The sequence below is a fragment of the Marmota flaviventris genome, chromosome 10 (assembly GCF_047511675.1).
Source record: "Marmota flaviventris isolate mMarFla1 chromosome 10, mMarFla1.hap1, whole genome shotgun sequence".
NCBI lineage: Eukaryota > Metazoa > Chordata > Mammalia > Rodentia > Sciuridae > Marmota > Marmota flaviventris.
Window position 1 is genome coordinate 78,373,980 of NC_092507.1, and position 22,900 is coordinate 78,396,879.

General features: G+C 33.1%; 1 protein-coding gene across 2 annotated transcripts in view; it reads right to left on the bottom strand.

The window, feature by feature from the left end:
- Positions 1–686: 686 nt before the first annotated feature.
- Positions 687–22,900, bottom strand: part of Glmn (glomulin, FKBP associated protein) — a 49,883-nt gene continuing 27,669 nt past the window's right edge. For both annotated transcript variants that reach the window (XM_027935148.2, XM_071618046.1), the window contains 12 exons: positions 20,236–20,423; positions 19,290–19,343; positions 17,743–17,773; positions 17,428–17,517; positions 16,076–16,117; positions 15,902–15,975; positions 15,222–15,306; positions 14,624–14,730; positions 13,685–13,748; positions 1,974–2,097; positions 931–1,013; positions 687–837 (listed from right to left, as the gene is read on the bottom strand). In XM_027935148.2, coding sequence (XP_027790949.2) covers positions 721–837; positions 931–1,013; positions 1,974–2,097; positions 13,685–13,748; positions 14,624–14,730; positions 15,222–15,306; positions 15,902–15,975; positions 16,076–16,117; positions 17,428–17,517; positions 17,743–17,773; positions 19,290–19,343; positions 20,236–20,423 — 1,059 coding nt within the window. In that variant the 3' untranslated portion in view covers positions 687–720. The remainder of the gene's footprint in view (positions 838–930; positions 1,014–1,973; positions 2,098–13,684; positions 13,749–14,623; positions 14,731–15,221; positions 15,307–15,901; positions 15,976–16,075; positions 16,118–17,427; positions 17,518–17,742; positions 17,774–19,289; positions 19,344–20,235; positions 20,424–22,900) is intronic.

Genomic DNA, 22,900 nt, shown 5'->3' on the forward strand with positions numbered 1-22,900 from the left:
AAGTCATTGGTACAAACTTATAAAACTTATGGGGCTGGGTCAGTGGTAGAGCACTTTCCTACCATGTACAAGGCCTTGGGTTGAACTACAAAACAAAAACAAAACCCATGCAATTTCTTAATAATACAAATTAAGTTGTATGTGCAAACATGTAGGAAAAAATATGTTTTTCTAATTAGCTCCTTGGACTAAAGGAAGATTTGTGTATATTTTTTAGGTTTTCCACAAGGGCAACTGTTATTCTAAAATTAATCTTTGCAGGTACTTTCACACTGTAACTGCTAGAGAGTTGGTGACGGAACTCTTCCTTAAGACTACTTTTGAGCCCGGAAAGAGGGAAACTAAGAGAAACAATCAAATGTTCTGAACTCATAATTTCTTACTACACTTTTACAGTGGTATGGTATCCAACTTGACACTAGGAGTTCTAAATGTTACAGACACCTACTAAGCAGAAAGTGAATCTGTTTTTACAAACTCCCTACATAAATGAATAAAGCATTTTAACATTTTATGAAATGTACAAAATTATTAGTTTGTATTGGATTTTCAAAAGCAATATTTTAATTTTTTAAAACCAAAGAATACTAATCTATAATGTGTCATTATAGAAACAGACAACTGAGAAAAGCTAGTATTTTTTCTAGTAAAACTGTTTTTATAAAAGGTATTAAATAAAGCATATGTACTTTATTAGTTTTTATTTAGAAAGTAACACTTTTACTTTATCCCAACATTTTCTTCAGAGGTAGACTTTGTTTTTATTTCAATGAGTTCTTCTACTCGAGCCAGAACACTTTCAATCAAATCAAACGTGAAAAGAGCTGAATGTAGGACCTGTAATGCCAAGAAAATTAGTGTTGCTTATGCTGCCTTTACAACAAAACAAAAGATTTCATCTTGATATAGCTTTAAAAATTTTCAAATCACCTTAAGTTGCATTTCAGGGGGCATATTAGGGATCTCTTCTCCACCGACAGTTACAGAACAAAGATCCTTAGACTTCTGGACTGCTGTTAAGAGAAAGGAAAAAAAAAAATCATGTCATACTTAGCCATTAAAATAACTTTCAAGAGCTAGGTGCAATGGTGCATGCCTGTATTCTCAGCAACTCAAGAGGCTAAGGCAGGAGGATTGCAAATTTCAGGCCAGCCTCAGCAACTTTGTAAGGCCCTGTCTCAAAATTAAAATAAAAAGGGCAGGGGATGTAGCTCAGTGGTAAAGCATCCCTGAGCCTGGGTTCAATCCTCAGTACCCCCCACAAAATAAATAAGTAAAACAACTCTCAGATTTTAATAATACATTTATAAGCTACCTTCATCATTAAAAAATGTGCAAGTTATTTGTGTAAATTATTGAATCTTAACATCAGCTCTAAGAATATTTATATTGAATTATAAGCAAATAAAAGTATCAATTCTGTAACATGTGAATTAATGCTTTAGATAAACATTATTTTGTCATGTATAGGATGAACTTTTCTTTAGAGTATAATCTGAATTATAGTCATTATAAATCTGAAAAAGAGAAAATTTTGATAAAAATATCACCATAGATATATGGAAGAGATCACAAGATTATTATAGCAGAATTTCTGACAAAGTAATTTTGGATCTAAGATTCTTTCTCATAATTTGTTCAGATTTACTCAGGAGTGAGATGGGGGAACTGACCTAGCAATACAGAATAAAGTATGATAGCATTCAAAGGGTAATACTTGCAGTACAACCACACTAAATCTGAACTTGAGCTTTAAAACAAAATATGCTTCAACTTGGTTTAAATTTTCACTAACCCAATTTCAATAGTAATTGGCTTATAGATCAACTAAGAATAATTTTAATTAAAAATAGAATCACAGCTGTTGTGGTCCCTTGTTTGGCATAAGTTAATGTACAAAAAAGTGTTCTTTTTGAGTTTGGTAGTTCCAGAATTTGAGAAACTTAATGAAAATAAAATTGCATATTACTAACCTTGGCTGTTTTCTTGGCTATTTTTAATTTCTGCTTCATAATGTGCTTTTGACATATTAAGTCCTGTATGAAGTGGCTTTAAGAAATTATTCTCAATCTTTCCAAGTTCTGTCCATAATCCAGTCTGTTAGGAAGAATTAATAGAAGAATTAGTAATTTGATTCAATACTTACCAGTGTCCTATTACTAAACATGTACTCAAGAGTGGGAGAAACAAAAATTAATGAAACATGATCCTTGCTTTTCAAGATAATTTAATGTTTAACACTTTTATACCACAGCTGATTATGTTATATGATTAACAGTTGAAACAAAAATATACATAGGGCTCTATGCTCATTATCATTGCGGCTGCCTTTGGCTAGCTCCTACTTTTGAGAGCTCTAATTTTTATCCAATGAGAAAATTATCTGATGCTAATTTTACATGGTTTGAAACATTTCTCTTCCCATACAAACCATTCCATGATGACTCTATCCTAAATATTCAACCCTGGGCTCTTCAATTTATATCCTTGCTACAGATCAAGATGATTTGTTTTCTCTCCTATTGATGGACACTTTAAAAAAAAAAAAAAAACAAATATAATTTGGCAGCTTAGGGTTATGTTGTCTCATATCTGAGAAGTTTGCATTTCAAGATCATTTCCAGATACAGTACTAAAGGAGGATATTAACAAAGTCTTTATTTTTAAAAGAAGGGGATGAAGAAGAAAAAGAATGAAAATCCACTGGCATTATTAAGTTTGTAAGTACTCTTTATACTGGAAAATATCTTAGGTAAAAGAGCAACCCAGTTACCCTAACTATAAAAATGAAATGGACCACTTGAAAAAATATTTTTAAATGAACTTATTTTGAGCCAAGCATATATAAAATTTTACTTATAATCCTCCAGATAAAATCTATCACACTTACTTACATTACACAATTGGTAACATTAGTAACTGTCACATTTCCTTTTCATCTAAATCTGTTCTTTTCATTTGCCCGTGTGTACACTGCTAAGAAAAGTAGAGTTCTAGGGAAGAACTAAAAAAATTCAAAACCTCAGAAATATGCCTATTATTTCATTTAACATCTACAAATTTATCTTGGGGAAATAATTAAAGATGTATGTTCTAATGATTTTACTGCAGAGATGGCTTTTTTAAAAAAATAATGTTTAAATAGTGAAAAATGAAATTCATGAAAACATTTCACAGCAGAATGGTAAGTTCTGGTACATTTACGTAATGGATAACTACACAGCCAATAAAGCACTGTTCTTCAGTACATATTGGTAAATGAGGAAAAGGTTATACAGCAGTATAATTCCTAGAGTATGACTTCATTTTTATTTTTCAAAATGTTATAGATTTGTCAGCAGAGAGTCTAGAAGGGCATATAGCTATAATATCAACAATGTTTGATGGAATTTTGATTACTGCTTTTTACTTAATTATCCTATTTGTTTTCCCCCCAGTACTGGGGATCAAACCTGGGGCCTCACTGATTCTAGGCAAGTAGTCTACCACTTATTAAGCCATATTCCCACCTTAATTATTCTGTCTTTTTAAAAGCCACAAACCTGTTTTTAGTGGTGTAATTTAAAAATTATTTTAAATACACTTCTAAATTTCCATCAACACAAAGTTTCCTTAACCTTTTTATAGAAAACATGACTTATACAGTATTATAGCTGGATTTTCTTCAACCATTGCAGTCCCACAGAATAAGCATATTAATGTATCACATGTACCCACTGCTCTTGTCTCCTATTTTGACCTCTCTTCATCTAACCACCCCCAGCCCCTGCTTTTTCCTTTAAAGAACTTCTCTGTCTACCTCCTTCCCTTTAACCTTCTCTTTTGCCTTCACCTCTAAGCTTACAGGTGGAACATACTACCACTGATGGATTTCACTTCTAGGTAGGTTACTGATGACATTCAAATACAAAGTATGTAGATAACACACCCTTTAAATCCACATTTATCTTTATCAAAATAAAACATTTTCTCATATTTAAATAAAAACACTAGATATGGTTGAATTCCCTTTTATTCAAGAGGTAGTTATTATCCAGACTTGCATGGTTAGCTTCCTAATGTCTGTATCACTTAAAAATACATGACCGGTTTTCATATACAATTTTTATACAATACTGTGAATAATCTTGCTTCAGTTTCCTTTTTTTGTTTATGTTGTACTTTTGAATTATGCTGTATCTCTAATTTTTAAATTTTAATTGGCATATAGGAATCCTGGTATATAATTTATCCTGCTACTATTTTTTTTTTTTTTTTGTATTGGGGATTAAGTACCCAGGGGTACTTAAACACTGAGCAACATCCCCAGCATTTTTTGTATTTTGAGACAAGGTCTTGCTAAGCTGCTTAGGGCCTCACGAAATTGTAGATGCTGGCTTTGAACTCGAGATCTGCCTGCCTTGGCCACCTAAGCTGCTGGGATTTCAGGTATGCACCACCGCACCTAGCCTGCTACTAATTTTTCAATATTTCAAACAATGCAGCACTGAAACTGCTGTTTTCTTTTTCATACAGGATAAAAGTTTTTCTACAGTAGTACTTTTCAAAATACTTCTACTATGACCCACAGTTGTGATGTTTCACATCACAATTCAAAACACTTTTATTTATATAGTTGAAATAAAAATCTACCAAAAAACTTTCCTATATGTAACACTGATATAATTTTATTAATATATAAATATAATGCAGAAAAAACTATCATTCAAAAATAAACATTACAGCAGATTTTTATTTAATGGGTGCACTTGCTTATTCATGGGGAGTTCTAGCCTAGTGCAATATCGAGCCTAATCTTGTTCTATTGTTTTTTAAAGCCAGATTTATTTAGGTATCACTTATTTACATTAAAATATACTCTTTTAGCTATGTAGTTCAAAATAAATGTATACGTCATATAACCACCACCATGAATTTCCATGACCCCAGAAGTTTGTGTCCTTTTGTTATTTTTCCCTACCCCCAGCAGCCACTGATTTTTGTTTTTGTAATTTTTGCCTTTTCCAGAATATCACATAAATGGAATCTTAAATTAGCCCTTTGTGGGTAGAGATGATTGACAATGATGATTCTAAAATTTATATGACAAAATAAAGGACCTATAATAGCCAAAACAATTTTGAAAAAGAAAAAACTTGGCAGACTTGCATTACTTGAGTTCAAGACTTAGTACGGACGAGGGTATGTATAATTCAATGGTAGATTTTGTGCTTAATGTATGAGGTCCTGGACTCAATGTGTCCAGTACCAAAACAAACAAATACTATTAAACCACAGTAGTCAAGACTATGTGGTACTGATAAAAACAACAACAAAAAAATAGACATATGAGGACTGAACAGAACAGAGTCCAAAATACAACTCAATTCATTTTTGACAAAGGTATCAACATAATCCAACTAGTTTGGGAAACAGTCTTCTTAACAAATAGTGCTGAAGTCAAAAGAAAATTCTTTTAATTCATACTTTATACCATATAAATAATTTATTTGAAATGGATCGCAGACCTAATATAAAACTTAAAATTAAATCATTTCTATAAGACATTCTTGGGCTAAGCAAATATTTCTTAGAAAGGACCCCTCCAAATAGGTAACATATGTAGTACAGATATGCTGGACAAGGATAATTTTGGGCTACTCAGAACATTGTATAATTTAAAACTTACAAACTATTTATTTTTGGAATTTTGTATTTAGTATTTTTGGACTGTGCTTGATTATGGGTAAACTGCAGCTGAAGGAAGCAAGATGGTGGGTAACGGAGGACTACTATATTATTTGTTTTGGTATTAAGGCCCTATCTTCCCAAATAGACTTACAGTAGCAGTATGACAATTCTTTTTCTACTCTTTGAAACATATAAGATTTGAGTTATCTGTTTCTTGAAAGTGTGATAAAATTATCTGATCTTAGGTTTTTGTTTTTTTTTTTTTAGTAGATGGTGCTATCAAAAAAATTCCATTTCACTAAAGCTTTCAAATGTACTTATACGTTGTCCTATAATTTTTTATTTTTCTGTTTGTACTTATAGTCCCTTTTTAATCAACAGATTATATCTTCATGCAACTTTAAACAATCATACCAGAAAATTCATTTAATAATCCTTTTCTAATATAAGCATTTTAAGCTGGAATTTTTCTCTACCAGTGCAGCTGCATTCCACAGTTTTTATTTAGTTTTAGTTAATATTACCATCTATTATTTGCAAATGATACCTCATAAAAATATTTTCATGCATAATATGTGGAAGTTCTCAAATTTCACTATGTTAGTTAAAAATATAGATGTCTTGCTTTACTCAGAGGTTTTCACTGAATAGATACGGAGCTGAATCCAGAAATTTACCAAAAACCCCATTGATTAGGATCATATGCTGAGAAATAGTTATCTAAAATGGCAGTATCCAATGCCACTTAAAATTTCAATAACCACAATGGCTATTGTCTACTGTAATGAACAATGCAAATCTAAAAGGTTTTTAATATTAAAACCTTGTTTTCGATGGTGATAATTTGTCTTAATACACAGCCCATAACCATAAAACTTCAGGTAATAGAAACACATACCAGAATTAGGTTAAAGGAAATTTGTTACATATTCTGTTCAGTATAATTCTACAAATCTTCCCTATGATGAACTGTAATATTTTTAGAAGCACGTAGGAGTGAAGAAGCTATGAAAATAAGAATATTTTCTGTCTTACATTAGGTTACTGGATCTCTTAAAAAAAAAACACTATAAATGGATGGAACTTGAGACCATTATGTTAAGTGAAATAAGTCAGTCTCAGAAAGTCAAGGGTAATGTTTCTCTCATGTGGAAGCTGGAGAGGAAAAAGTAAAGATGTGGAGGCAGGGATCTCATGAAAATCAGAGGGAGATCAGAAGTGGAAAGGGACCCCAGGGGGAGAAGAGAGGAGGGAGGGAGGAAGTCCTAGGAAGTGATGTTGGCCAAATTATAATGTTATATTGAGTGCATGTACGAATGAATATGTAACAAATTCCATCATTATGTACAACTATAATGCATCAATAAAAAATGTGGAAAGAGGGGCTGGGGTTGTAGCTCAGTGGTAGAACACTTGCCTTGCATGTGGTGAGACCCTGGGTTCGATCCTCAGCACCACATAAAAAAAATAAGCAAAAATAAAGATGCTGTGTCCATCTACAACTAAAAAAATATATTTAAAAAAAACGTGGAAAGAGAAAAAAAAAACAAAGGAAAATAGAATATTAAGAAAACACTATTAAAAAAAGATAAATGGATTGAGTTAGAGAAGACAATGCTAAGTGAAGTTAGCCAATATCAAATAACCAAATGCTGAATATTTTATTTGATATAAGGAGGCTCATTCATAGTGGGATAGGGAGAGGGAACATGGGAAGAATAGATGAACCCAAGATAGGGCAGAGGGGTTGGAGGGGAAGGGAGGGAACATGGGGTCAGAAATGATGGTGGAATGTGGTGATCATCATTATCCAAAGTACATGTATGAAGACAAGAACTGATGTGAATATATTTTGTATACAACCAGAGTTATGAAAATCTGTGCCCTAGATGAATAAGAATTGTAATGCATTCTGCTGTCATACATAAATAAAAAAATAAAAAATTTAAAAAATTCTTTTTCCTTTAAGAAAATGTTTTATTTATCCTTCATTCTTGAAGATCAGTTTAAAGGGCTACAAAACCACAGATTCATATTGGGTTTTTTGTTTGTCTTATCTCAGAATGGTAATTTTGTCTTTAAGCTTCTTTCACTTCAAATAAGACATCATTCTTATTGTTGTTCTTCTGTAATGTGTCATTTTTTCCTCTAGATTCTTTACATGTTTTTCTCTTCATCTGTAATTTTTAGTTTGATAACAATGGTTCTCAGTGTGGTGTTTCTGCTGGAGATTTACTGGATTTGTAAGTTAATGTCTGTCCTTGATTTTGAAAAATACCTGGCCATTATGTTTTGGAATATTTCTCTTTTCCTTCTGAGACACTGATTACTCTTGCCATAAGTCACTTGTACTCATAGAGCTCAGATGTTATGTTCCATTTTAAAAATCTCTTTTCCTTCTGTATTTGAATTTTATAATTTCTTTTTTAATTTTTAAAATTCCATTATTTATTTGTTCTAATTTGTTATACACAATGGTAGAATGCAATTCATTTTGTATTATACACAAAGTATTTTCACACCATTCATGTCTTCATACATGTACTTAGGGTAATGATGTCTAACTCATTCTACCTCTTTCCTTCCACCTTGCTCCCTCCCTACCTTTTCCTCCCCTTTACCCTATCTAAAGTTCCTCCATTCTTCCCATGCTCCCCCCTCCATTGCCATTATAAGTCAGTATTTTCAAAGAAAACATTCGGCTTTTGGTTTTTGGGGATTGGCTTACTTTCCTTAGCATTATATTCTCCAACTCCATCCATTTACCTGCAAATACCATGATTTTATTCTCTTGTAATACTGAGTAATGTTCCATTGTGTATATATACCAAAGTTTCCCTATCCATTCATCTACTTAAGGGCATCTGGGTTGGTTCCACAATTTAGCTATTGTGAATTGTGCAGCTATAAACATTGATATGGCTGTGTTCCTGCAGTATGCTGTTTTTTTTTTTTTTTTTTCAAAAAGAGAGAGAGCGAGCGATAGAGAGAGAGAGAGAGAGAATTTTTAATATTTATTTTTTAGTTTTGGGCGGACACAACATCTTTATTTCTATGTGGTGCTGAGGATCGAACCCCGGCTGCAAGCATGCCAGGCAAGCACGCCACCGCTTGAGCCACATCCCCAGCCCCCTGTAGTATGCTGTTTTTAAGTCCTTTGGGTATAAACCAAAGAGTGGGATAGCTGGGTCAAATGGTGGTTCCATCCAAGTTTTCCAAGGAAATCTCCATACTGCTTTCCATATTGGCTGCACTAATTTGCAGTCCCACCAGCAATGTATGAGTGCGCCTTTTCCCCCACATCCTCACCAACACTTATTGTTGTTTGTATTCTTGATAGTTGCCATTCTGACTGGAGTGAGAAAATCTTAAGAGTAGTTTTGATTCGCATTTCTCTAATTGCTAGAGATGTTGAACAACATTTCTTTTATGCATATCCTCTTCTGAGAAGTATCTGTTCAGTTCGTTGGCCCATTTATTGACTGGGTTATTTGTTTGTTTTTTGGTGTTAAGGTTTTTGAGTGTTTTATACATCCTAGAGATTAGTGCTCTATCTGATGTGCTTGTGGTAAAGATTTGCTCCCATTCTGTATCTATCCACCTCACTGGTTATTTCTTTTGCTGAGAAGCAGCTTTTTAGTTTGAATCTACCCCATTTATTGATTCTTGGTTTTAATTCTTGCACTATAGGAGTCTTATTAAGGAAGTTGGGCCTAATTTGGCATGATGGAGATTTGGGCCTACTTTTTCTTCCAGTAGGCTCAAGGTCTCTGGTTTAATTCCTAGGTCCTTGATCCACTTTGAGTTGAGTTTTGTGCATGGTGAGAAAGAGAGTTTTAATTTCATTTTGTTACATGTGGATTTTCCCAGCACCATTTTGTTGAAGAGGCCATCTTTTCTCCAATGTATGTTTTTGGTGCCTTTGTCTAAATATAGGATAACTATAGAATTTCTACACTCCATTTTCAAGCTCACTTACTTTTTCCTCTGCATCCCAGTTTAATGCTATACTTATCATCCCATAAGAATTCTTCATTTCAGTTTCCTTCGTTTTTATTTATTTTTACCTCTAGCATTTAATGTGGGTCTTTGTGTCACCATTTTTCATTTTTCTGTTGAAATTATTTTTTTACAATTTTTATCTATTTTAATTAGTTATATATGACAGTAGAATTGCACTTATATACTTTGATATATCACACATAGATGGGATATAATTTCTCATTTTTCTGAGTATACATATTGTAGAATCACATTGGTCATACAGTCACATACATGCATAAAGTAATAGTCTGTTTCATTCTACTATCTTTCTTATTTATCCCCACATCCCCTGCCTTCCCCTCCTTTCACTTCCCTCTACCTATTCTAAGGTAATGCTTTTTTTTTTTTCTGCATTACAATTCTTAATACACATATATATCCCAATTTTTGTATCTCTGTATATAAAGTATGTTGACACCCAATTCAGATCTTTGTACATGTACTTTATATAATAACATCCATCACATTCCACCATTCTTGCTAATCCCCTGCCCCGTTCCTTTCCCTCCCCACCCCTTTTCCCTATTTAGAATTCATCTATTCCTCCCATGCTCTCCCTCCCAATCCCACTATGGGTCAACCTCCTTATAACAGAGAAAACATTCAGTATTTGTTTTTTGGGGATTGGCTGACTTCACTTAGCATTATCTTCTCCAACGCCATCCATTTACCTGCAAATGCCATGGTTTTGTTCTTTTTTAATGCTAAGTAAAATTCCATTGTGTATATATCTTAAATGTCTAGGAAAAAAAGTAACTTGCAATTGATGTAATAGTTCTGAAATCTTTTCAGTTCTAAGCCTTAACTATACATTCCAAAATCTACTGCAGACTCTCTTACAAAAGGAAGAGAAGGTATTTCTATACCACGATTAAATTTATTTCCAGAACAGACAGGGAACTTGGAAAGAATACAGTCAACCATAATAATGAAGAGAAAAAAAAAAAGGACATGATCAAGAACCAGCTTTCCCCCTTCTCCTACTTGTATATGTCTTCTTATTTATAAAGTAATACTGCAGAACTTCTGCTACTTGTAATATTATTGAACTTTTATCACCTGAAGTCATTTGGCACTGCAGATACCTCACATGGGATATATTTGTATTTATTTATTCATTTACTTATTTACTTATTTTTACAGTATGGGGAATTGAACCCAGAGCCTCCCACATGATAGGCAAGTGCTCTAATGTTGAGCTACATGCTCAGCACCAGGATATGTTTTAATCTTGAGGAAAGAATAGATTATATAGAATTATATATGTATTATTATGTGAGATATCTGTACTTTTTTCCTAAGTAAAAAGAATATATGTATACGTACATTACACAATTGAATTTTTAAAAATTCCTGCTACTTATGATTTTTGAAATCTCATTTCTTTTGACCCTGCTTTTACTGTACACATTACAATCAGAAACTATGTAGGAAACAATGGGCAAGCAAGTGGATGGGTAAAAATATGAGTAGACAAAAGGTAAGGTATAGCATAATTATGGATGTGCATTGGAATTATTATAATTCAAAACAAGTAATAACTATTTAAAGATACTCCCCAATAAGGAATATTTGGTATAAAAATTAAGTTGGTTTTTATATTAGATATGGAGCATGACTTATGCTGTAAGATTCAAGAAAAGATGTATGAAACTGAGGTATGGGATAAAGTTCTTGACACAATATAGGGAGACAGTCATGAAATAGTAGGGTGAGGAGGGGAATGTCAAAGAGTAAATTAGTGGACAATAACTTGAAATGACAGGAAAAGAAATGGATTATTATTCAATTATGAATCACTTTGCTGTCTTTGAATGATTCTGTTCTTATTTAAATTTCCTGTATATCTTTCTGACTTTTAAATTTTTCATCTGATTAGTTAGCCTCTTGACAAATATCCTATCAAAAATAGAAACTGGGAGGAGTCCTTCTGAATAAAATGCCCCATTATTTAGTATGACAAGAATATAATTTTGTTTTTCCTTTATCCAAAACTTCTTAAAAATTAAGAAACTGCTTTTTTTTTTTTTTTTGGTTGTTGGGGATTGAATCCAGAGCTTTGCAAATGCTAAACATGTACTCTACCACTGAGCTAACCCACAGCTACAGAAGCTGTCATTTTTTTGATTAACCACAGGAGACAGATTTGCTTCTCATTTTATATATATGATGTATTATAATTGTACATGGGAGAAACATTGCCATAATGCACAAGCTCTTAAGCTGCCTCAAAGACATCAGATTGCCATCTTGGATTAGTTTTTTTTTTGCTAATTTCCCTGGTATGATAATTATGTAACTTATGTGGCCAAAATTTAGAATATTTCATCCCTAAGGGAAAAAATTTTAAACCATTAAATAAGAAGTCAGTTTTATAAACTGGTTGTATCTTTTTTTTCACCATGAAATGTTCAAGCCAAATCAAAGTGAGTATTATCTGTGGATATCAAAGCAGACATTGTTCAGTGCTAAGCTACTCTTCTTCTCTAGGTAAGAACCTATTGCTGCCTCTGTATTATATTGTACATCACACCTAATAATCTGTGTGTCATAATCACCAAGATTCATTTTCACTGGGTACAGTGGCCCATGCCTATAATGCCAGCAGCTTGGGAAGCTGAGACAGGAAAAGGATGGTAAGTTCAAAGCCAGCCTCTGCAATTTAGCACAGCTGTGGATGTGGCTCAGTGGTAAAACACCCCAAGTTAAATCCCCCAGTACCAAAAAAAAAAAAAAAAGATTCATTTTTTTTTTTACTGTTAAGCAACTTAAATCATCTCTTACATAGGTTAACAATCTTTCCTGATAACTAAAAAGGTAAAAACTCATACCTTACCCTAATTATGGACACCTTCCTGAAACCTTAGGGTCTCTTCACTGCTGCTGAATCTTATGCTGTAACTTTTCTGTTTTTACCACAAGTTCCTTTAGGAGCCAGGATTTTTGTGATTTCAAAACTTCTGGCCACTGGAGTCTTAGCCATTTCTACATTTTCTAGATGTGTATCCTTGTGCAAGTTAATGATTCTTCCTGTACCTATATTATCACTGAAGAGGGAAAAGTAAAGAATAAGTGTTGCATCGCACCTGGCCAGAATAGTGGCTGCCTGTGGCAGGGATAGGACGGAGGTGGAGCAATGAGGTCAGAATTACCTGGGAAGGAGCATAAGGGAACTTCTTGTGATGATTAAATGTTCTCTATTTGATATGGATTTGGATAAATCAATCTATGTATTTGTTAAACTCTCAGGCATCTTTACATAAAATCAATTTTTTCATTCTCCTTATACTTTTTTTTTAAAAAATAGATTAACAACACATAATTAAGATGGTTATAGTTAACAGAAGTGACACATATAAGGAAAGCAATTATTAGAATAGGGTAAGTAGAAGGGAAGGAAAAGGTAAAAGCAAATATAACTTTTCTATGACACATCTTCCTCAAATAGTCTTCTACTTATTGAATACTTCAAATGAAATGGTATTTTTTAAAAAAATCCAACTTCCTACACATTATCCAAAAAGTGCTATTAACAAATTTAGTTTTAGTGCTGAAAATACTTCAATTTATCATGTATCTTTTTAAAATACCATAATTTTACATGGTTCAGGCTTAAATCATGAACTATAAGGTAGAGGAAACTGAACAAGTCACCCAAATATAAGTTGAGTTCCACAAGGTTACAGTTAACTTAGGATCTGCAACTTATCTACCCAACAGACCTAAGTGTATCTAGGAAAAGAGCAGAGGCACAACAGAAAAAGCAAAGGGAAAGTTAACTTGGATGTGCAGTGGTAAATGCTCCTGGGAATTAACTGCAGGTGGCAGAATAAATTGTTGGCACTTTATCCCAAACTCTGTAGCTGGCTAAGATATTAAACATTGGCTTAAGTAGATACTAATTAAGAAAATCTGAAACATTCCTTATGAATTTTTAATACATTCTTTCTTTTTCAAATAATTCACTTACCTGACTGTTATTTTCATTATCTTTGATAACTAAATATCTCAATAAATTTAATGAAGCCATAATCCTGTTAATTAAAAATAATTTGTTACTTACAGTATAATTTTATATAATCAACAGCAATTTCAATGCACAAAACAAGTTAAAAATCTTGATAATGTTTTTATAACTATGGTTGTCATTAAAAACTATTACCATCATATCTTTTGGAGAAGGACTAACTTATTACTCGATTTGCATTTAAGCTCACACCAATGCAACTGTGAAAATTACTATTCTCTGTGGGGTTTTTTTGGGGGGGGCAGGTGTGTACCAGGGATCAAACACAGGACCTCATGCATGCTAGACAAATGCTTTACTTCGAGAACATTGTTATCTTTAATATTTGAAAGCACTGTCTTGATTTCTAGATTTTAAGATTCCTTTTGTTTGGGCTGGGGTTGTAGCTCAGTGGTGGAGCACTTGCCTAGCATGTGTGAGGCACTAGTTTTGATCCTCAGCACCACATTCAAACAAACAAACAAATAAATAAATAAAAGATATTGTGTCCATCCACAACTGAAAATACTAAAAAAGAAAAAAATTCCTCTTGTTTGTAAATGCTTAAAAATATTTCTCAACAGCTAGTATATCAAAAGTGAAACTACATGATTTATATAAAAAAACATCAAAATCAAAATACATAAACTTTTTATAAATTATATACACGAGGTTCTTAATTTTTAGTCACAAACATTAGTTGCAAATCTCTATGGAATGCTGGATACATTAAAGGTATAAAAGTAGAGTATTGGTCATTCTTAAAAGAGATTATATTGTTTTTACACATCAAATAACTTAAATACAAAAATCTTTACTTAACCCAGATCATAAAATCACAGGAAAATATATTTTATTAGTTTAGGTAGTTTACTATTTGAACCTTAGTAATGGTCATCTCACCTATCTGAGTTTTGCAGTAAATCTGTTTCAGCACCCTCTGGGAGAAACAGTACCAAATCTAAAAGAGAAATCAGCTGTGGTCCTGTAAACCATTTGTTTTTTGTTTTCTGAAAAGCAAAAGAAAAATTGGGAAAGGTTTAAATAATAGCATGATAAATTGTGTTTTTCTAATACCCTGATGCTGTAAGAATAAACTATTAACACATTTAAAATGTATATCTATATTTTTTTTAACTTTAACTTTTGATACTTCTATTCACTTTCCAAACACCTGAAACAAACACTGCTCATTTGAGAATATTGGTGTTTTCTGTTTGCTATATGGAAAATACTGTATATTCACTAATACATGAGACAAGTTTCCATTTACTTTTCAGAAGCATATGACAAAATGTCATAATTTTAGCTCAAAAAATTAATACAATTTAAATTTAGAGTTAACAAAACTTCAAAATTGTTATTTTTTTTTAAGAATAGAAATAGGGAAAGAATATAGCTTAATACTAAAGAAAGAAAAAGACTAGGGCAAAACCCCACATTGATATATTCCCAATATTAATAAATTAATTGGAAACTGACACCTTATCTATGTTCTTACCTTAAATGACAAGTCAATCTGATTTTTGATATTTTGAATAATAAAGGCCTCCACACCTGAGTGATTGCTTGTATTCAATAAGCACCTTGAAAGCAAAAATTACAATGTATGAAATCATTCTGAACTACATTACAACTAAATGATGATGAAAGTTTTGCAAATTTAAATGGGCCATGTTTTATTTCTAGGGATATAAAATCCATAGTGAAGGCAATAAGCAAGGGAGATCAAGCAATTACAAAGCCACTTGTAATAGTTACTGTTCTTACTAACTAGTAAATTCTATTTATAACTGGATATTTCCAAAATTATAAAGTTCTAGTGTTTTAAAATTATACATCTAGAGCTATTCTCAACTGTGAATAGTGGAGATTATTAAAATTGTAAAGTTCTAGCAGGAGTGTTTCAACCTCAGTTTAATCTTTTTAAAACCTATTTTAAGTTTGGAGTACTCCAATTAATTGAACTGAACTATATATTATATATATGGATATATATGTATCCAAAATATTTGATAAACCTCTACTTGTCACAGATTAGACAATTATAATATGGCTTTTAACTAGAGTTGAATTATGTGTAAAACATACTGAAATACTATATCCTATAATAATAACATAATATTAACTTGATTTTTAATCAACCATAATACTTAACAATTAGCCATGCCTGATACATACCTAAATAAAGTATATTTGCCTTGTGAATCCAACTTGTTAATATACAGTTGAAGCATAGCTAAACTCTTTTTCCTCTAAAATGGAACAAATAAAATTGTTACATAAAATGAATAAAAATAAAATTATTTATCAAAATTTCTTATTATAACTCATTAGTCCCCTAAATGTACATACCAATGTCTCAATGGGACAAAGTGTCATCACTTTGACTAAGCCCTGGAAATTAAAAAAAGAAAAATTTAATTCTGATGTAAATAGGTTATAGTGACTACAAACAAATACATTACCAATAGTGAATACTAAAAATTCAAAGAAGTGAGGGTAGATTTATAAGTAAATTATTTTTTTCCTTTCATTCCACTACTATTTCTATAAGGAAACTTAACTATAATCGATTTTGTAATTAACAGAGTGAGATGTTACAAAGTGTGTTTTTAAAAGTGAATGATAAACCAGGCATGGTGTTGCAAGCCTATAATCTCAGCGGCTCAGGAGGCTGAGGCAGGAGGATTTCGAGCCTCAGCACAAGTGAGGTGCTAAGCAACTCAGTGAGACCCTGTTTCTAAATAAAATACAAAATAGGGATAGGGATGTGGCTCAGTGGTGAGTGCCCCTGAGTTTAATCCCTGATAAAAAAAGTAAATGGTAATTTTCAAATATATCTATAGAGTGGCAAGAAAATGAAATCAAGCATGTAGAAGAAATGGAGTACATTGCAAGGCCCTGACTGATCTTAAGAAATAATTTAACTTGTTATTATTTAATTTGTTATAACTGATATATTCCATCTTAATATATTAACAAAAGTCATGATTTTCTATTTAAATATTAAGAAATGTCTACAGCTAAGGACTTATTTGGATATTATAACCAACAAAGAGTACTAGGCAAAATAAATGCAAGGAGGGAAAAACAAAATGTTTTTCTAGTAGTGAGTTAGTAAATGCTTCAGATGCTTCAGAAAAGCTAAAGGAATTTCATTTTCAAGAACCTTATAGAGGCTGGGGATGTGGCTCAAGTGGTGGCGCGCTCGCCTGGCATGCGTGCGGCCCGGGTTCGATCCTCAACACCACATACAAACAAAGATGTTGTGTCCGCCGAAAACTAAAAAATAAATATTAAAAAATTTCTCTCTCTCTCTCTCCTCTATCTCTCTTAAAAAAAAAAAAAGAACCCTATAGAAACAAAAAGTATTCAACAAGAAAGTTAATACATTTTCTCTAGATGTTATGGTATCAACTATGGTAGCCACTAATAGATATTTAATTTCAAATTAATTTAAATTAAATTTAAAATTCCTGAGTCCCATTAGCCACATTTCAAGCATTCAATAAGGCTCCTGGCTTTTCTACTGTATGATACAGGTAATTACATTTCCATCATTATAGAAGGTTCTATTGAATGGCAATACACTTGAGTTTTCAGAGGTAAAGAAAGTGGCAGAGGAGGAATTGGAGGGATCTTTACCTTACTAAAGTTTAGGAATGTAAGGGTTATTTTCAAGTTACAGTGTATGTTTTATTTACCTGAGGTACAGTAAGAAAACTCTTGATTTCTAAGTACTGGTAAAGTATACTGTCGTCTTCTATTCTCAATAAACCATTCTCCAGCAGTTCCTACAGATTAAAATATATGCAAGGTGAAATCAATAGCTGTGTTGACAAGATTTGTATTTAAATTATAATGGAGAGGTTAAGGATGTGGCTCAGTGATAGAGTGCTAGGCCCTGAGTTCAATACCCAGCACCACCAAAACACAAACAAAAAAGTATGCATTCACACACACAAGTATCTGTGTGTGTGTGTGTGTGTGTGTGTGTATATAAAACAAACAAATCTTACCAATCCTTTTGAGAAAACAGACTCTTCTGTTCTGGAAGAGAATATTAAAATTTGTCAATATGGTTTTATAAATTGTTTTCAAATGATTCTTTAGGAAAAACAAATGTATATTATTAAGGATAAATTTTGTTGAAGAATTAGTGAAAATTCTTCATCTCCTTTAATATCTCTTTTGATTTGGGTCCAAATCTGACCAAAACTACCTGCTCAGAGCCTATTTATTGATAGCAAATCAACAGATTTTCAATAGCAAGTGCTAAGAAATAAATTATAACTGATATATTCCAGTTGGCTGTTCTATAAATTTTTTCAATTATTTTTATACAAAAAAGAATTAAATATTCCACTTGTGATAATACTTTTTAAATAATTAATCATTATTAACTAAATATTTAAGATCTTTGGAAAACCAATTTCAGGTTCCAGGTTCTTATTCTAGCCATGCAACTAGTTAGAAGTGTTATGTTTTCGGTTAATGACTAAATTGTTTGGAAATATAAATACAGAACTTAAGCCAGACACAGTGGCACATGCCTATAATCCCAGTGACTCGGGCAGCTGGGGTAGGAGGATCATAAGTTCAAAGCCAGCCTCAGCAACTTAGTGATACCCTAAGCAACTTAGAGCCTGTCTCAAAATAAAAAAATAATAAGGGCTAGGGATGAAGTTCAGTGGTTAACACCCCTGGGTTCAATCCCTGGTACCAAAAAAAACAAAGATTCAAAACAATACATATTTTCATTGTATGAATAACAGAAACTAATGAAATATAAAATCATTAGGGCTTATATAATACAGAAAATGTATAGAGTCTATAACTACTTGTGCCAGGAGACCCTTGAAATTCATGCCTTAGAGGCTAAGGCTTTGGACATTTGCCATGTTACAAATCTTGCTTCACCTGGGAAGAGATGGAATTGATAAACTGTCACTAGTGTTAATAGAGGAGAGCACTGCAAGGCCCTGACTGATCTTAAGAAATAATTTAACTTGTTATAGGGAGAGAAACCATTTAGAGTTGTGCAAAATGCTTAAATTTTCTGTCTGTAGAAATTATGCATACCTGTTACCCTGTAATTTCTTCCTTTTTTTCCTTTTTTATAAAAAAAGAAAGTCTTCTTTCTTAGCACCCCAAATGAGAAAAGGTATAATTGATCTTAGCACCTCAAATGAGAAAAACTATAACTGAATATCACTGCCAATGATCAAAGTTAAAAACTGTGAGGTTAAGAAGTCTACTTCCTTTTGATATAGTTTACATTGCATCCATGAAGCAAAAAGATGAACTTCTTGTATTGACTGACTCTCCTTAGATGGAGAAGCCTGCAGTGGGGTAAAAAATTACCATTTTTTTGAAGTAAGGTTAAAAACCTTAGATAACTGGAAAATCCCTTATTAAGAAAAAGACTTAATAAATATTCACTTCACTGTTTTATAAAATAATCAATTAATTAGGGCCTTGTGAAGAGAAGGCCATCTCCCTGATCTTGACAAGGTTTATCTCAACACTACTATTTAATCCTGAGATACCATATAAATGATCTTACCTTTGCAAAAAGACTTCAATATGCCCCATATTAAACTGCAAAAGGTATGATGGGCTAAAATAGAAAAAAAATGATGTATACACACATATTTATAAATTTTAATATACAGTTATAGGTTGAATTGTATTCTCCCTTAAAAAGATATGTTGGAGTCATAACCTGTAGTACTCAGAATATGACCTTATTTGGGGTAAAGCAAGGTCTTTGGGTAGGCCTGAATCCACTAATGACTGGTTTCTATAAAAAGGGAAATTTGGACAGACATGTACACAGGGAGACTACCATATGAACATGAAGGCAGAGAACAGGGTAACAGATCTATAAGCCAAAGAACACCAAAGACTGGGAACAAACCACTAGAAGCTAGAGGCAGAGGCATGAACGAGGCTCTCCTTCACAGCCCTTGGAAAGAAACAACCTTCTGAGACACGTTAATCTCAGACTTCTAAGGTTCTAGAACTATAAGATAATACATTTCTGTTATTTTAATAAACATCTAGTTTGTGGTACTTTAGCAGCCTTAACAAATATGCATATTTCATAAGTTATTGTAATATGACAGAATATGATACTTAAAAGTAACCATGAGTAGTACCTAGCCACCTGCCCTGCTTATAGTTCTGGGAGGCACCAAAAGCTTCAAAACCAAGACCAGTTTAACACTTTTGACTCTTGTGCCCACCATTCCCTTATACAGATTTTAATATTCACCTCTTTTTATTTTAACATTTCATCTGGGCTAGGATTGTAGCTCAGTGTTAGAGCACTTTCCTAGTACCTGGCTTTAACATTATAACCAGTATCATTTAGAACTAATAAAAACAGCCTTTGTTTATACTTTATTTTAAATGTACTAGTGTGTTAATATGCATATACTGGACATTAGATAAATGAGAGTTTGATACTTTTAGAATACATGAATAAACCAAATACTACTAACTCTTACCTTAAGACCATTGGAAGCTGATCAATACTGATGCCCTGAACAAATACTAGATATGCCAGAGAAGCCATAGAGTCTGCTAATTGTTTGTCTTCTTCTTCCTCAACTTCAAGGTAATCCCAAGTCCTCTTTTTCCTTCCATGATTAAAAATAATTTTGGGGAAAGGGTGTCCAATAGCTGATAAAAACCCCTGTGAAATAGGTTAAAAAAGGAAGCTATAGCAGGCAAGACTCGAAGGTGCCCTTTTATCCCATTTACACACACTGTATAATCTCCTCCTCCTGAGGATGGGTAGGACCTGTAAGACTTGTTTTAACCAAGATAATATGGATGTCACTCCCATGATTAGGTCATATGTCAAAAATGAAAGGATTTTTGTAGACATGATTAAGGTTCCCTAATCAGTTGAGGTCTAGGCCTAACCTCCCAGAGTCAGAAATTCTCCCTGCTGGCTTTAAAAAACTGAGCTACATATTACAGGAGTACCTATGGAGAGGGTTTTGTGGCAAGAGGACTACAGGTAACCTCTAGAGGCTGGAAAGCAGTCCCTGGCCAATGGCCAGCAAGAAATGGGGATCTCAATCCTACAGCTTTAATGAGATGAATTCTACCAAAAACCTGAGGAAACTTGGAAATTTATCTTTTCCCACTGAAGCTCCTGATAACAATGCAAGCCCAGCCAACAACTGGCCTACAACCTGAGAGGCTGAGCAGAAAATCCAAGCTGTAGATTCTTGATGCAAAAAAAAAAAAAAAAAACAAACAAACTGATAATGTCTGTTGTTTTAAACTGCTAAGTTTGTGGGAATTTGTTACACAACAGTAGGAAATACAGAAGCCAACAACAAAATCATTTTACATAAGCATTTATATGGTTTCTAAATTAATTCATAATCATAATTAAAGGCACACACACAAATGAGTTGTCAATGATATGATTGCTAGATGAAGGGCTCTTTTTTTAAAAAAAATATTTATTTTTTAGTTGTAGTTGGACACAATACTTTTATTTCACTTGTTTATTTTTGTATATGGTGCTGAGGATCGAACCCAGGGTCTCGCACGTGCGAGGCGAGCGCTCCACTGCTGAGCCACAACCCCAGCCCTGAAGGGCTCTTTTAAAATTTTTTTTCAGTTGCTGATAGACGTTTATTTTATTTATTTATACGTGATGCTGAAAATCGAACCCAGTGCCTCACACATGCCAGGCAAGTGCGCTACCACTGAGCCTCAGCCCTAGCGGCTCTTTTTTTAAAATAGTGTTTTTAGTTGTAGATGGACCTTTATTTTATTTATTGTTTTTTTATGTGGTGCTAAGGATCAAACCCAGTGCCTGACAGATTGCTAGGTAAGCACTCTACCACTGAGCTATAACCCCAGCCCAGATGAAAGGCTCTTAAGTGAACAAAATAAAATCATTTCACATTCTAATAATAATTGTTTTATACACAAAGACAGAAAGCAGAACAGTGGTTGCCATGCAATCAGGGAAAGAGAGAAGGAAAAGTCAGTGTGTATTTGGTAACGGTTTTGGGTGGGAAGATATAATCCTATCTACCTAAATACAAAGTGGTCCAGAAGAACACACATCAGTGCCAGCAAGGCTTGAGAAATCCATGCTAACATCTCAGGTCATATAAATTCTCAAGTCATAAAAGACACATCTTTGCATGAGAGTATAGGATCACAGCTTTAAAGCTTTATGCTCAAGAAACACAAAATCAGCTCTATGCTCTTAAAACTATTTCTAAGTCTAGTATCTGAAAAGCACCTGACCTTCAAAATCCATTAGAATTGATTGACTAGTTTCTTTCTTTCTTTTTTTTTTAAGATGGAGTCTTACTATACTGCCTATGCCGGCATAGAATTTGGGGATTCTTCTGCCTCAATTTCCAGATTAGCTGGTGTTTTACAGGTGCATGCCACCATGCCTGGTTCACTGGAATTAATTTTGACTATACTATTTACTGGCTATGTAACACTGGGTGAGTTACTTAACCTCTCTAAACCTCCACTTGCTTATGTAAGAAATAACATAATACCTATGTTAAATATTTACTGAGCATCTCCAAAAAAAAGTTTAAGAAACTTAAGGTCACACAAAACTAACATACAGAAGTTAAAAGGGAATGAATGACAACAACAGTTAAAGCAGAATGAATACTGACCTTCTATATATGTCCTCTTTTATTCCAAAATTCTATATATTTACTCTATTCACTCTTTTATTCAGTGCCAGGCACTGAGCCTAACATTGTAAAGAATTACAAAGCTAAATAAGACTTTGCCGGCCTTTGGGGAAATTAAAATCTGTCAATTCCAGATGGTTCCATTAGTCATTTCAGAACATAAAAAAGAACCATGAAAAATTATCTTCAGTCATAAGAGACTGTTATTTAGCTAACAGATGCTAAATATAGATTGCTGTACTGATTTTTCAAAGCCACACATTCTTGTTATAGCTACAAGATAAAAAGCTTATTACATTCAGATTCTCATTGTCTTTTTTGGGGGAGGGTACTGGGGATTGAATTCAGAGGCACTCAACCACTGAGCCATATCCCCAGGCCTATTTTGTATTTTATTTAGAGACAGGGTCTCACCGAATTGCTAAGGACCTCACCATTGCTGAGGCTGGCTTTGAACTAGCAATCCTCCTGTCTCAGC